This window comes from Clavelina lepadiformis, chromosome 8 (assembly GCF_947623445.1).
Source record: "Clavelina lepadiformis chromosome 8, kaClaLepa1.1, whole genome shotgun sequence".
NCBI classification, from domain to species: Eukaryota; Metazoa; Chordata; class Ascidiacea; order Aplousobranchia; family Clavelinidae; genus Clavelina; species Clavelina lepadiformis.
The window spans coordinates 4,859,224-4,872,521 of record NC_135247.1 but is presented as its reverse complement, the minus strand read 5'-3'; the positions used below and the strand labels follow the sequence as shown (position 1 = coordinate 4,872,521).

Below are 13,298 nucleotides of genomic sequence, written 5' to 3'. Positions count from 1 at the left end.
CATTACTGTACAGTTATTTTCGTGGATTGTGTGCATTTGTATGATTTCGCCACAGACAAAAATACCACTTGACATTTTTGATGGGGCGTTTTTTGTTTTCATATTATTAACGTGTAAGCTACTCATGAAGGGATCGCATAGAATTTAATTTTCTAAAATGGGTTCACAAAACAAAAAAATTTGAGAAGCCCTGTATAGCCTACGGCCTGCAGTATAACAAAAATGTAAAAAACAAATAACCAACATGTATCGATCAGAACATTCACAAAGACAAGCTCGCTTAGCTCGGTAAAATGGGGCTCGGGCTGAGAGAAATCATCTCCAAGATTAATTACCCAAAGATTTTCCTCAGCCCGAGGATAAAGATTATCATACAATACTATACTTTGATCTAGTGCAATGTGTCTGCATATGCAATGCGTATATATGATTATAATACTATGCCAGACCAAGAATAAGATAACTAAATTCACCATGTCAATGGGGTGTGAAGGATGGTCCATGCGGTGTCTTACCATTTATGATTTGGCTTCTGTTCATCCAACCTTGGTTTTACAGTTTCCTCGAATTTGTCCAATATATAGACCGTTTTATTACAGCCTTTACAGGTAGATTATATGGGAAATTCAATACGATATTTAAAAAAGCAAGATGCTCATTCAGCAGGCACTATGGTCCTGCTATATGATCACTGGTCAACAGCCGATGAAGAACCAGAAGAAAGTTCAAAACCAATTCTGTTTTCCCAGTAACGTTTAAACGACCTTATAAGAGATTTGTCTCTTTCCAAAGAAAAGTTAGAACTGCTTGCATCAAGATTAAAAGAAAACAACTTGCTTGAGAAATATGTGGTAATAAGTCATTATAAAAAGTGAAACTTGGACCTGGCCGCAGCATTCACAGTAGACGGACCTCTTTGGTACTGCCACAACATTAATGACTTGTTGCAAAAATTGGGTGAAGCACACATTGTTGATGAGTGCCAACTTTTCATTGACTCTTTGAAGAGAAGTTTGAAAGCTGTGCTGTTGCACAATAGAAATATAAAACCGTCTATTCCTATAGCACATTCTGTTCATCTAAAAGAAAGTTATGAAAGCATCGAAGTCCTTCTGGAAGCTATTCAGTACAATACTTACAAATAGAGTATTTGCGGAGACCTCAAAGTTGTTGGCCTCTTGATGGGAATGCAGGGAAGATTCATGAAACACTGCTGCTTCCTGTGTTTGTGGAACAGCCGCGCTACCAAAGGGCATTATATCAGAAGAGACGGGCCTCTAAGAGAATCGTACTTAACTGGAGTGGCTAACATCGAAAACGTTCCTCTAGTAGATCCTCAGAAACTTCTCTTGCCACCTCTTCATATCAAGAATTTTGTTAAAGCAATGAGAAAGTGCAATTCTCTGCATTTCTCTGCAAAACGTTTCCAAGCATAAGCCAAGCAAAACTAAAAGAAGGAATCTTCGTGGGCCCTCAAATTAGAGAAGCGCTAAAGGACTCACATTTTGAAAAATCATTGACGACGTTGGGATTTTGTGCTTGGCAGGCATTCAAGTAGTTGTGTGCTAACTTTTTAGAAAATGCGAAATCGCCTTCTTTCCAGGTAGAAGTTGATGATTTGCTTGAGGCATACAGAAAAATGGGTTGCCGCATGTCCCTCAAAATGCATTTTCTACTTTCCCACTTGGACTTCTTTCCAGAAAACCTTGGTGCAGTTAGTGACGAACAAGGTGAACGATTTCACCAGGACATTCAAGCTATGGAAGCTCGTTGCCAAGGTTTTTGAAATGAGGGAATGATGGGGGACTACTGCTGGATATTATATCGTGATGTATAGTCACGTGTACAAAAGAAAGACATATGCTAAACATTTTTAAGTGCCATGTATCATAGCCGTGTATTGTTTTTAATGTGTTTTTTTTTCTGAAAACACGGACTCAACGATATCTTGACAATGTGATGAGCTAAAGAAAAACTAAAGGCAGATTCGGAATCAGAGCAAAAAATACATCTCAAATAATATACTTGCGCTCTCGTTTAAAAAATTGAAATTTTGTTGATCTGTGATTAAATTAATTAATTATCAGTTAAAATGTTATTGATCAAAGTGTGTTTGGAGGATAAAAAAACTTAAAAAACGAAATAAAGAATGTGTGACAATCGAAACTTCCACCAAGACAAGCTCGGTAACCCAGCTCAAACGACGAGAAATCTTTGCCGGATTTAAGTTGTGCAAAGGCTTTCCCCAGTCCGAGGATTTCTATTATCATACCATACCAACTCCTATCTCGTGAGGAGAGCACAGGGTAGGTTGGTCTATTGTAAGACAAATAACAAGCAGCATTTGCTCGATAAATAAGTTAATGACTGGGTTGGAAATTGATTTTTAAGCGAAACGTTTCTACAGAAATGTAGTTTGTAATGAAATGATTGTTTATCGTTCCTTATCCTGTAAGTGCGACCACTTCAATTACAAAGTCTGTCTGTTGAATTGTTGTCCTCGATGATAAATGAGTCTCAGGTCGTTGTTTCGCTTTTCTTAATCTTAGAATTAATTGTTCACCATGACAACTGTATAAACTGATTATATTGTTTCTTGTTTAAACGATTACATTAAATAAGACATTGGGACAGCTACATAATAAAGTCGACCACTTTCTAGGGTTAACTTAGTAGACTGTGACGCAATGAATAGCTATAAATGAAAGAATAACTCACGTTACGATTTATAACGATATACAGGAAGTCATGCATAGGCGACACGTAACGCAATGCTTTGCTTTGCCGGTTTCCGTATTCTATGCGGCATTCGATTTGCAAGCAATTTTATATTATCATCACAAGTTTAATCATGGTGTCACTAGAGTTCTCTGGTTTTGAGTTTACTAGTAAATATAAAAAAATGTAAGCACAATTTTTTCAACGCAGCCAATAAATGGTTCGAACCTTCTGTATCGCCCCAAGCGAGAGTCTGAGTACTTAGTCAGTAAACGTTACCTACCTTTAGCCTACAGCATTTATAATTAAGTAACTAACGATTTTCCGCGCACATTAAGGCTAAAATACTTCTGGAGCTAGCATTCGGTTGGCAACGATTTCTAAAAGAAGCATTCTGCAGAGTCATGCTACGCAATCTACGTCACGATAGGTACAAATTATTTCGAAGATACAAAACATTTTACGATATAGCCACTGATTATTTTTGCAGTAAATCTGAAAAAGCAAGTTTTTGCTTGAAATATCTCGTTTAGAAAAAATATAAATAAAGTTAACCTCCAAAATACCAAACTATATCCTGTTTTTATTTTATTATAAAATTTGGTTAACACGGTTCAGACAATATCAGTCACTGATCAAGTAAGAGAAGGAATAATTAATGTTTGTTTTAAAGTCTTAGCCGTTTTAATCAAAATTTGGTAAATTAAAATTATGTATATAAATAAATTAATCCGAGTGAAAGCGGAAATTGGAAGCTCTTTTCTTAATAAACCCACAATTTGCCAAAAATAACCGCATGAAACAATTTTGACTAAAGTAAATCATGCGTTGCAGAAGTTTCTGGATCATGTGTGTTTTGTTGCTTAACCATCGAATTTTTTAGATACTTCGCTTGGCTTAGTTGTGTTGGTGAAGTGACGGCGTTATTTCAGTTTGTGAATTCGAAATCGAAAGACATTTTATCGTGAGAATATTTTTAGAAAACTGATCATGAGCGAACACGAGGTAAGATCTACATAGGCTATGCTAAAGGTTGTAAATATTGTTTTTGAGAGTTGAAATCAAGGCTAGCTTATTCTGCATTGTCAGAATGTAAAAAGTTTGGCTCGCATGTCCCATGAAGGCTAGCTCTTGAGATCTTCACATCTATGAATCTTGATAATTTTTTAATAGCCTACTTGAATATTGCATTCGTATTCTATTCAGGTACATTTGGTAAATGTAACCTGGTATTCGAACATATGTAGACAAAATATTTTCTTCTTTCTCAAAGCGTTTAATTCTTCACTTTTTTTCTTTCTCAAAATGTCTTCATGAATTTATTTTTATGCTAGCCTATCTTATTATTGCAGACATTGATTTTAGTAAAAGTTCAAAGTAACTCTTTTATTATTAGCCTACAAGTAGACAGCAAATAAAAATAGAAGCTTTTAGGTGTTTTATTAACACATACAAGTGACTTCGCATATAACGGACAACTCGGGACAAGCGATATTATTCCATTATAAACGAAATTAACACTTACACACTAGGCACCTATAGCCCCTTGTGCGGTATGTCTCGTACTCTTAAGTTGATTAGAACTCATATTCCAGTACCAAACAAATTGCTGTATTTCATTCTCAGCTCCTATCAACAGAATAGTACAAAATCAGATAATTTTACATTGATTTAATTACTGAAACGTTTAGTCTTCAAAGAGTTATCATAATGAACTTTGAACTTTTTTTCATATGATCTTCTTTTCATGCTGATTAACTAAACTCAAGAGTGAGAATTGAATCATTTGTTTATACCCAATGTATTTGTGAATGGATTCATAAATACAGTTGAAGTATTTGCCTTCATAATCAAATACGTTGTAAATCAAGGTATTCATGTTCGAGAGAAGTGCAAGTATTTGCATTCAAATACTTGATGTATATGCCCAAGCCTGATTACAGCATACAAATAAATCACTTTGAAATAAGCCTAAATCATCCCGCACAACTTCGGTAAAATCAATAGCCAACAACAAAAATGGGGTTTGGTGTTTTATGATCAGAAATGATTTATAAAATTAGATCACCTTAGACTACCTTAGATAAGTTAATCTTTGTAGTGCACAATGTTAAATACGTCCTTGTGGTAAATTTCTAACTGGTTTGTTTACATGATTCCAGCTTTACCTGGATCTTCAAGAAATAGATAAACTTGAAAGCATCACTGAGAGACCTCGTCTTCAGAAACTATTAGCACTAGAAAAAGGAAGAATCCAGGATGAAATTTATGCTCTTGCCAAACCTGCTGTCACAATTCAAAATGAGGCCACAAAATCACCACCAAAACCAAAAATGCCCACTGTCAAGATAACATCTTATGGTATGAAGTGTTCAAAGTATTGTCATTCAAATCCTTTGTTGTTGTGATTGTTTTGATTATTGAATCTCATGCTAAACTTGCTTATCTCATTGTGCATTAATGTAAGTGGCCAAAAGGCTGCTTCAGTGGTGGAGCCAAGTATTTGAGAGCCTAAATGAAAAGTAGTAGCTATCAAGTGTGCAGATGTAGTTTCGTTTTCTAAGTTAACACCAAAATAGAATTTGGCTTTGTAACGCAATGTTGACAGTGTAACAAACACAATGTTTTTGTCCAAAATGTGTGGTTATGGCTGCAGATGGAATTACAGTTAGAAACTGATAGATTGGTCACACATTGCAGACTTTCCAATGTGGTTGGACAATAACCATATAACTTGGTTTTATATCTCAATTAGTTTTATATCAGTTTAGTGTCATTGGGTCTGCATATTATTAGGTGAATTTTTCGTTTTTCCGTTGATATTTTACAGCCCTGACATCTTCAGTAATCTCATGTCATAAAAATTGCCAGTTACTTCACCTTGAAATTTTAATGATATATTTTTTAAAGCATGGGATCAATCGGACAAATTTGTGAAGATATATCTTTCAAACTTAAGAGGGGTGCATTCATTGGACTCAGCCAGTATCAACCTGAGTAAAGATGGGTCACAAGAAAGTTTAACCATTGACAATCTCAACGGAAAGAATTATGTATTTGTCATACCCAAGCTATCCAATCCAGTTGAAAACATCGCCTTTAAAGTAAGCCTTTTCATTCCAGCCTCCATTTCAACCATGTCTACTTTTTACTTTACAAATTGTAGCTGCTTATGCTAATTTTTTTGTGTTGGTATTTTTCAGGTGAAGAGCGATATGGTTTTATTAACTTTCACAAAAACAGAAAAAGAAAAGTGGGAATGCTTGACAGAAAAAGAAAAAGCAAAACAGGCGTCAACAAAGTATGTTTGCATGTCTAAATAGTTATGTTTAACCCTCTAAAAATTGGCCAGAGTTTTCCCATAGAATGCTTTGCATGTTGCAAGGTCCATGTCAACTACTCAACGTTTGTGTGTCACTTGACCATGATGTCCTAGGGGCCCTTCACCATTCATATAACTAAAAGGGTAAGCTAGTCACACGTTTCAGACACATGAGCCACAACCAAAACGCACTATTTCTAGAAAAGATAAGATACTATAAAAACTACAACTCGCAGCTGTTTTTTACTCAGCCTAACTGTGATAAAATTACAAATTTATCAGTTGCATCATGATGGCCATGGCCAAGAGGATTTTCATAGCAATTTAAGTCCATCTAAACAAATAATTTACTTTTATCAGTAACTACTTCCCAGGACTTCCTTAACACTAGAAGGACCGGACGCGTCAATTGACGCATTTTCAACATTTGTGCGTCCTTAGCTTTTACGCACTGCTCAGTACAGCGGCGATATTTTGTGACTTTTCCTATAATAGTGTTATGTAACTAACTTATGAATTTCAAGTTTCTATTTTATTTATATAAAAAATTAAAGTGATCACTACCTAGAAGGACCACATGCGTCAATTGACGCTTTATGACATTTCTGTACTTAAACAAGTAGAATGAAATGTCACAGCGCGTCAATTATTATCAGCCAATTGTTATTCCGTCAATTGACTCATTGTGACATCTTATTAGGCTTGAAGACAAAATGCAATACACGAATATCCAGCTGGATTTCTAGAGTCAGTAAGGGAAATGCACTAAAGCATTGAGCTCTTGCCTTGGTAAACTAGTTCAAGATAAATGTTGTGAAATCCTTAGCTTACCCTTATCTATTGTGGTAGCTTAGTAGTAGCTTTACTAAAGGGAAGTGTTTGATGTTTGTCTAAATTTTCTTGACTTTTTCATCGGACTCAGTATCACAGTAGGCTACTTCTGAAAACAAAAACATTTACAAAATGTCTAGGCAGAGATTTACAGCAATGCGTGCATTAGAAATTTTGCAAAATCTTCCGTCAGACTGCTCTGATGACGATGATTCTGACATTGAAATCGACGCAACAGTAAATTCTGAATTAGCCAGTGTTCAGCAGGCAGGTGAATCTGTATCGTCAGATTCGAGCGAAGACAAGTCTGATTTACCTAGCCAAGCTGCACACTCGGTGGAGAACAGAGGAACAGGCCTGGTTCAAGGAAGAGATGGATCAAGATGGCAAAAGGTTGCTGTATCACCTGCTACTCAGGGCCGCTTACAATCTCATAATATTCTTCGTTCTCGACCTGGGCCAACATCTTATGCAACCAGTCAGGTAGTTTCTGGCAGCCCAGTTTCATCATTCCGAATAGTGTTTGATGAACCAATGCTGAGAAACATAAAGCATTCGTTCCACAATGGAACATTACTGTGGATGAGCAACTGTTACCATGCACGGCACGCTGTAAATTCATACAGTATATGGGCAATAAACCAGATAAGTTTGGTATAAAGTTCTGGCTGACTTTTGATGTAGAAAACAAATATTTATTCAACGGTTTTTCTTACGTATGGAATGATGATACAAGGGACCCAGATGTGAGTGTACCAACTGATGTTGTATTGAAACTAATGGTTCTGGTATTCCAGGCAGGTTACAATGTCACATGCGATAATTTTTTCACCTCCTTGATCTGGCATTGCGACTTGCAAAGAAAAAGTGTAGCCTTGTTGGAACATTGCGCAGGAACAGGAGAGAAGTCCCAGAAGAATACAAGAAGAAAACGGTTTGAAGGAAACAGAAGCTTTTAGGTATGACGACCAAACGGCAATTACACTCACTTCCTACCAATGCACAAATGCAAGGCAGCAAAAAATGTTCTAGTTTTGAGCGGTGTACACCCAGCCGTTCAAGTGTCTACCAATGAAAATCCAAAAAAAACCTGACTCAATAAGGTATTATATTGTAATATGACAAAAGTGGGAGTGGATGTCTACAACCAAATGACAAGGGTTTACTCCGTAAAATCAGGAAGCAGGCGGTGGCATGTGCATGTATTTTATAACGTGGTTGATATTGCCCACATAAACAGTTAGATTATCTACAAATACGTATGTAAGAGAAATATCAGACGCAGAAAATACATACAAATTGTAGCAAAAGAGCTCAATGGACGTTTCCCAACGGTATCTCGCAGACGTTCAGCAGAAGAAGCTTTTAGCTCCATCATCACAACTGCAGTAAAAGAACGCCTCACCTGCACAACCTTGAGATGCAGAAATCGCAACACTGTCAGATGCCAAGCTTGTATGAAACCGCTGTGTGGACGATGTACTTCTCAAAAATGCAAAATGTGCGCATAGCAAAATTTTTGTTTGAGTATAGGCATATTGGTTATGTCAAATTGACCCCTGCATTTGAGTGTATATATTCGTTTCATTTAAAGGAAATACACAAAGCATTCATTAGAAGCAGTTTTTAAAAGAAGTAACGCAGTTATATGAATCTAATGCTTTAAATTTGATCTGTTCAGCATTTTGCGTCAATTGACGCATCTGGTCCTTCTAGGTAGGTGAAAATCGCGGTCCTTCTAGTGTTAAGCAATGTTTTGCAGGCGTGTATTGAAATAACTTTCATAAGCCTACACTATAAGAGTGAGATTGGGTAGTGATCTTTAAAATTCTGTTAAATAAGTTTCCATAAGACCATGAAATTAGAAGCACGTCACACTGTCACAGGCCCCACTTAGGCCCTAAACGAGTCACATGCAGGCTGTGAGCCACAAGTTTGACATGCTTGCTAATTGGTATAGCTACCATTTTCCACCAAAACATAATGTGTTCATAATGCAGGATGCCAGATATGGACAAAAATGGTGATCCATCTGAGTCGTTAATGGGAATGATGAAGAAAATGTATGATGACGGTGACGATGAAATGAAAAGAACAATAGCAAAAGCTTGGTCGGAATCCCGAAACAAAAAGGACATTCCTTAATGCAATAAACCAAATAACGTTGAACTAAGTTCATGGTTTTCCATCTTGACAGCACATTATTAAGGATCTTTTTTGTCACGAATCAGTGATTTGATTGCCAACGTTCTACGGCTTAACTTTTTTATACTGCATGTGTTCTGTTTAGTAAGATAACAGTGGAAAATTACTGCAATGCTAGAAAGAAAATGAATCGTTTTTTGTCTGACATGAATTTCATTTACACGCAAACTGACCAACACTGTACTATTATAACAGTAATTTGTAGTAAATTTTAATTAAACTGCCTATTAATGTTTCCAATTCGGAGCAAAATTTTAAAACTCGTATTTTGCGTATGTGAACGAAAAAAAGTTTTTTTCCGATTTTAAAAAAATCTGATTTTACTCAATAATAAACTCGATATTACTTTGTCCGTTGTATTCAATGGGTGATCTCTGGCGGATTATTAAGTTAGTTTAGTCTACTAAAAGTGCTTCCATCAGAAACATTTCTTTCGCAGTTTTCACAAAAAAATAAGGTGCTTGAAGATGCGATTTGGTCATTTTCGTCATGAACAAAATTGATCACTCGGAGTCGTTAAATCCGTCTTAATTTAGATTTTAGAGCATTTAAACTGGTAAACGATCTGAAAAATTTAGTTAGTTGTATTTTGCATTAAAAATGATCATTTAAGCTGCCTTACTGCTTAATACAACAGCAATGGAAATGTTAGCAATTACTCTGCTCGCAAGTTTTGCAAAAATTATTTTTACTTTTTCTAGCAAAAAAAACTTCATTTCGAAAATCAAATTTCTCGAAAATGAAGGTTGTATGCAACAAATTCAATATACAGTACAATTATATAAAAGCCCGTAAGAGCTGCTAATAGTACGAATAAAATCTCATCCGTTTATTTATATTGTAGCATATTTGTGACGAATGTTTTTAATCACATAAGTTAGTATAAAAGTTAAACCGTGATCAATTTTACTCTTGGCTGTACACATAAAAAACTGTCTATGGTTAAAAAGTAGAAAGCTCTTACTTCCTCTTTGATATTTTCTGGCTTGCGTTATGTTTACAGTTTCTCCATCTTGCTAGCATTTTTCGTCGTGGCGTATGTTTCCTATACGATTTGATTGCACCATATGCGCGTTTTCCCATTCTCTATCTTTTACTGCTTGAACAGTTTTCTTCAGTTTTAGTCAGATCCCTCACTACACTGAGATGTTTTGTTAAGGGTACCATTATGTTTTCCCTGTGAATATGCCTGAGTTTTCCAGTGGGCAGCTTGACTGATCGAGGGACTGTCAATGCGAAAAGGTAACCTGTTTTGTGCTTACGTTAAAAGTTTGTTGAAAGACAGCTAGTGGACGTTTTATACACATTTATATGCATAATTTTCCTATATTTAAAAAATAGATCTCGTATTTTTACGCCTTAAACAAAGGTTTAACTACAATCAGCATAGTGTACTTTACTGCAGAAGATATAGCCTATACAGTCGACTCCGCTTAATTCAGACACTTTGGTTCCGCTCACTTTTGGCCGAATTAAGCGGAGAAACGGCTTTGTCCGAATTAAGCGGAAAATCAATTGTTCGTTTAATGGTCATGCATAAAGGCAAAAAACGCATTTAAAATACTGTAGTGTTGCGTAATAAATGAATTGCAGCTGCGCTATACTGCAGTAACTGGCACTGATCGCATAAAACGTCTTCGTTTACTTTAGTGAGCAATTTCACTTTTTGTGCTAAACTTTTTCTGTACAATTTTGTCCTACAAGATGGACGCAATTGTACCGAAGTAAAAGCGACTATGAAGCTGGCACGGCGTTATATGAGTTCATTGTCGATTGTTACTGCATCGATCGTCATTGTTTCACCATAATCACTCATAATGCAATTGAATCTTGTCTTAAAACGAACAAAGTACTGTTTATTGTGTCATAACCGAACGATGGGAATTGCGAACCTGTGTCCGAATTAAGCGGAGAATTGTCCGAATTAACAGGAGTTTTTTTACGTTCAATTTTTACTTTTGTTCCGTTCCCGAGCATTTTGGCCGAATAAAGCGGTTGTCCGGGTTATCCGGTGTCCGAATTAAGCGGATTCGACTGTATATGAGTAAGCTGTAGCTTGTATATAGTTTTTGCCACGCGATGGTGGCAAGCTTGATCTCGCCTCGATTTTCTTAAAAGTGAAGGGCTAGTCCAAAAACAAGTTGATCTTATATGAACGAACACTACTCACTGAATATTCTGGTAAAATAGTTTTGAAAAGTAATGTATGGTTAGGTAATTACAGTGTAAGCGAAAGAAAATCGCAAAATTTGCCTTAATTGTGACGTAGTTTAAGGCTCCTGTGGTGTCATAAGTGATCACAGACAACATTCGCAAATCACAAATTTAGCAGTACCTGTTGTATATCACGTATGAGTTATATGTATCTGTTACAGTTGTATAGATTGCTCTAACTGCCAATAGCTTGATAGGTGACAGCCAAAAGCTCAATTACGACAACCAGTACGATACCGGTTTGACGGGTAGCCTATGCGGTCCTAATGATACACCGTTACTTTATGGACGAAATGGATTGGTCTACCAGATTTTTTATGTTTATGTTTAACAATCGTAAATTATTCAATTGCAATGCTCGACGTTGCTAATTTCTTCACATGACGCCTATTTGGACATAAGCTTAACTCCTATAACCTACACTTCTGTCTTCAGTTAACTACCGCGCAAGAAAAGCTACAACAGCAGCATGTTGTCAAGCAGCTTGGCCAATGTATAACATAAAAAGAGCCTTGATCTACGTCACAATGAAGACCATAAACTGAGAGTTTTGTGATTCTCTTTTGCCGATAACTACCTAATCACGAATAATTTTTCAAAAGTATTTTACCAGAATATTCAGTTGTGTTCTTTAACATAAGATCAACTTGTTTTTGGACTTGCCCCTCACTTTAACCTAAATTTCTCTATAATTACTATTTCTTCTTCCACAAATTTTTATAATCTACAAACCGTTTCATCCCAAATCCTTTTCTTTAAAACATTATACAAACTTGTTTCAAAGATTTAACGTCGCGTAGTGTTCTAGTTGTTTTGAATTAACCAAGGATATAGCCTATAAGTAGCCTATCGCAATTTCTTTGCACCTACTTTGAAACAGAGTTGTAAAATTGATATACGTTTAAGAAAATAAATCTTTTTAAAAGGCATATTTAAAAAGTTGAACAACAAGTTTAAACGGTTAATTATGGATGTAAAAGAGAAACATCTTACATTTTATAAAAATTTTTATAGTTTTCAGTTACAACTGCGAACCATAACTTTTTCAGCGACCCTAGTAAATATTTAAACTGCAATTACACTAAAAATTGTATTGCTTATTTTGAAAGTATTTTTCTTAATGAAAACATAAATACAAATCGATCTTTTGAAAATTGGTGAAGTGATAACGGATACGTCTGATTATCTGGTTGTTATCAGCACAAATAAAGAAGATCGTGTGTAAAGATTGCTTTCTGGTGATTGGCGCAAATTGCAAGTTGTCAATGTTAATAAAACTTTCAGCGCTTTAGCTTTATCAGCTAAAGTTGACAACAGACGCTCAACATTGATGCACAATCGATTTCTTTGCTCTTACAATAACTTACTTAATACGTATTTACCTTATATATTTGATGCTACGCACATATTTTCTAATTAATTTTCTTGATTACCACTTAACTCTTTGAAAATTTACGTTCAAATAATGCTACATAGTTCATTTTAACGCTTGAGCTAATTTGTTTTCTTATCTGCTCTTCTCTAGTTTGTTGCGCACAGATATTGGTCTACTAGGCCTATAGAATAAAATTAAAACGTTTGCTTCATTAAAAGGATCTCTTCGAAACTATGGTATCAGCTACATTAGCATTACTTTATATAATTCACTTTCCCCCCCTCGCATTTTTATTTGAAATTGATCAGTTCTTGTGGTATTTTTGCAAGCAGAACTATATCAGCAATTTCTTGTTTTGTATACGCTCTGATACTAAAACATTGAAAAATATGCCTACGCTTTAGAAGCACATATTAAAGTTCAAGTGTAACTTGCTTGATTAATAACCGCATATATCTAATAGTTGCAGGAACAACTAGAACAGCTAAACGCGAAGTCATGGGCCATAGCCATAAGCATGTTTCGGTTGCGTTTAAAAATTCATGCAGTAGCCTACTTACAATTAGTGTTTGCAACCCGGGTTTACCCGAACCCGAAACCCGTTTTTTTTTACTATTTTTGACAACCCGAAAC

The 13,298-nt window shown here is 35.7% G+C and overlaps 1 protein-coding gene across 1 annotated transcript; it reads left to right on the top strand.

Moving 5' to 3' along the window:
* The first annotated feature begins 3,595 nt into the window (after positions 1–3,595).
* Positions 3,596–9,426, top strand: LOC143469279 (calcyclin-binding protein-like). Its single transcript, XM_076966919.1, has 5 exons — positions 3,596–3,723; positions 4,881–5,079; positions 5,629–5,822; positions 5,922–6,019; positions 8,872–9,426. The coding sequence occupies exons 1-5, from the start codon at positions 3,709–3,711 to the stop codon at positions 9,014–9,016; spliced, it is 651 nt and encodes a 216-aa protein (XP_076823034.1). The 5' UTR covers positions 3,596–3,708; the 3' UTR covers positions 9,017–9,426.
* Positions 9,427–13,298: the final 3,872 nt, after the last annotated feature.

Coding starts and splice junctions, on each gene's coding strand:
- LOC143469279 (XM_076966919.1), top strand. Junction 5,080..5,628: donor TGTCAAGATAACATCTTATG/GTATGAAGTGTT, acceptor TATTTTTTAAAG/CATGGGATCAATCGGACAAA. Junction 5,823..5,921: donor TTGAAAACATCGCCTTTAAA/GTAAGCCTTTTC, acceptor GGTATTTTTCAG/GTGAAGAGCGATATGGTTTT.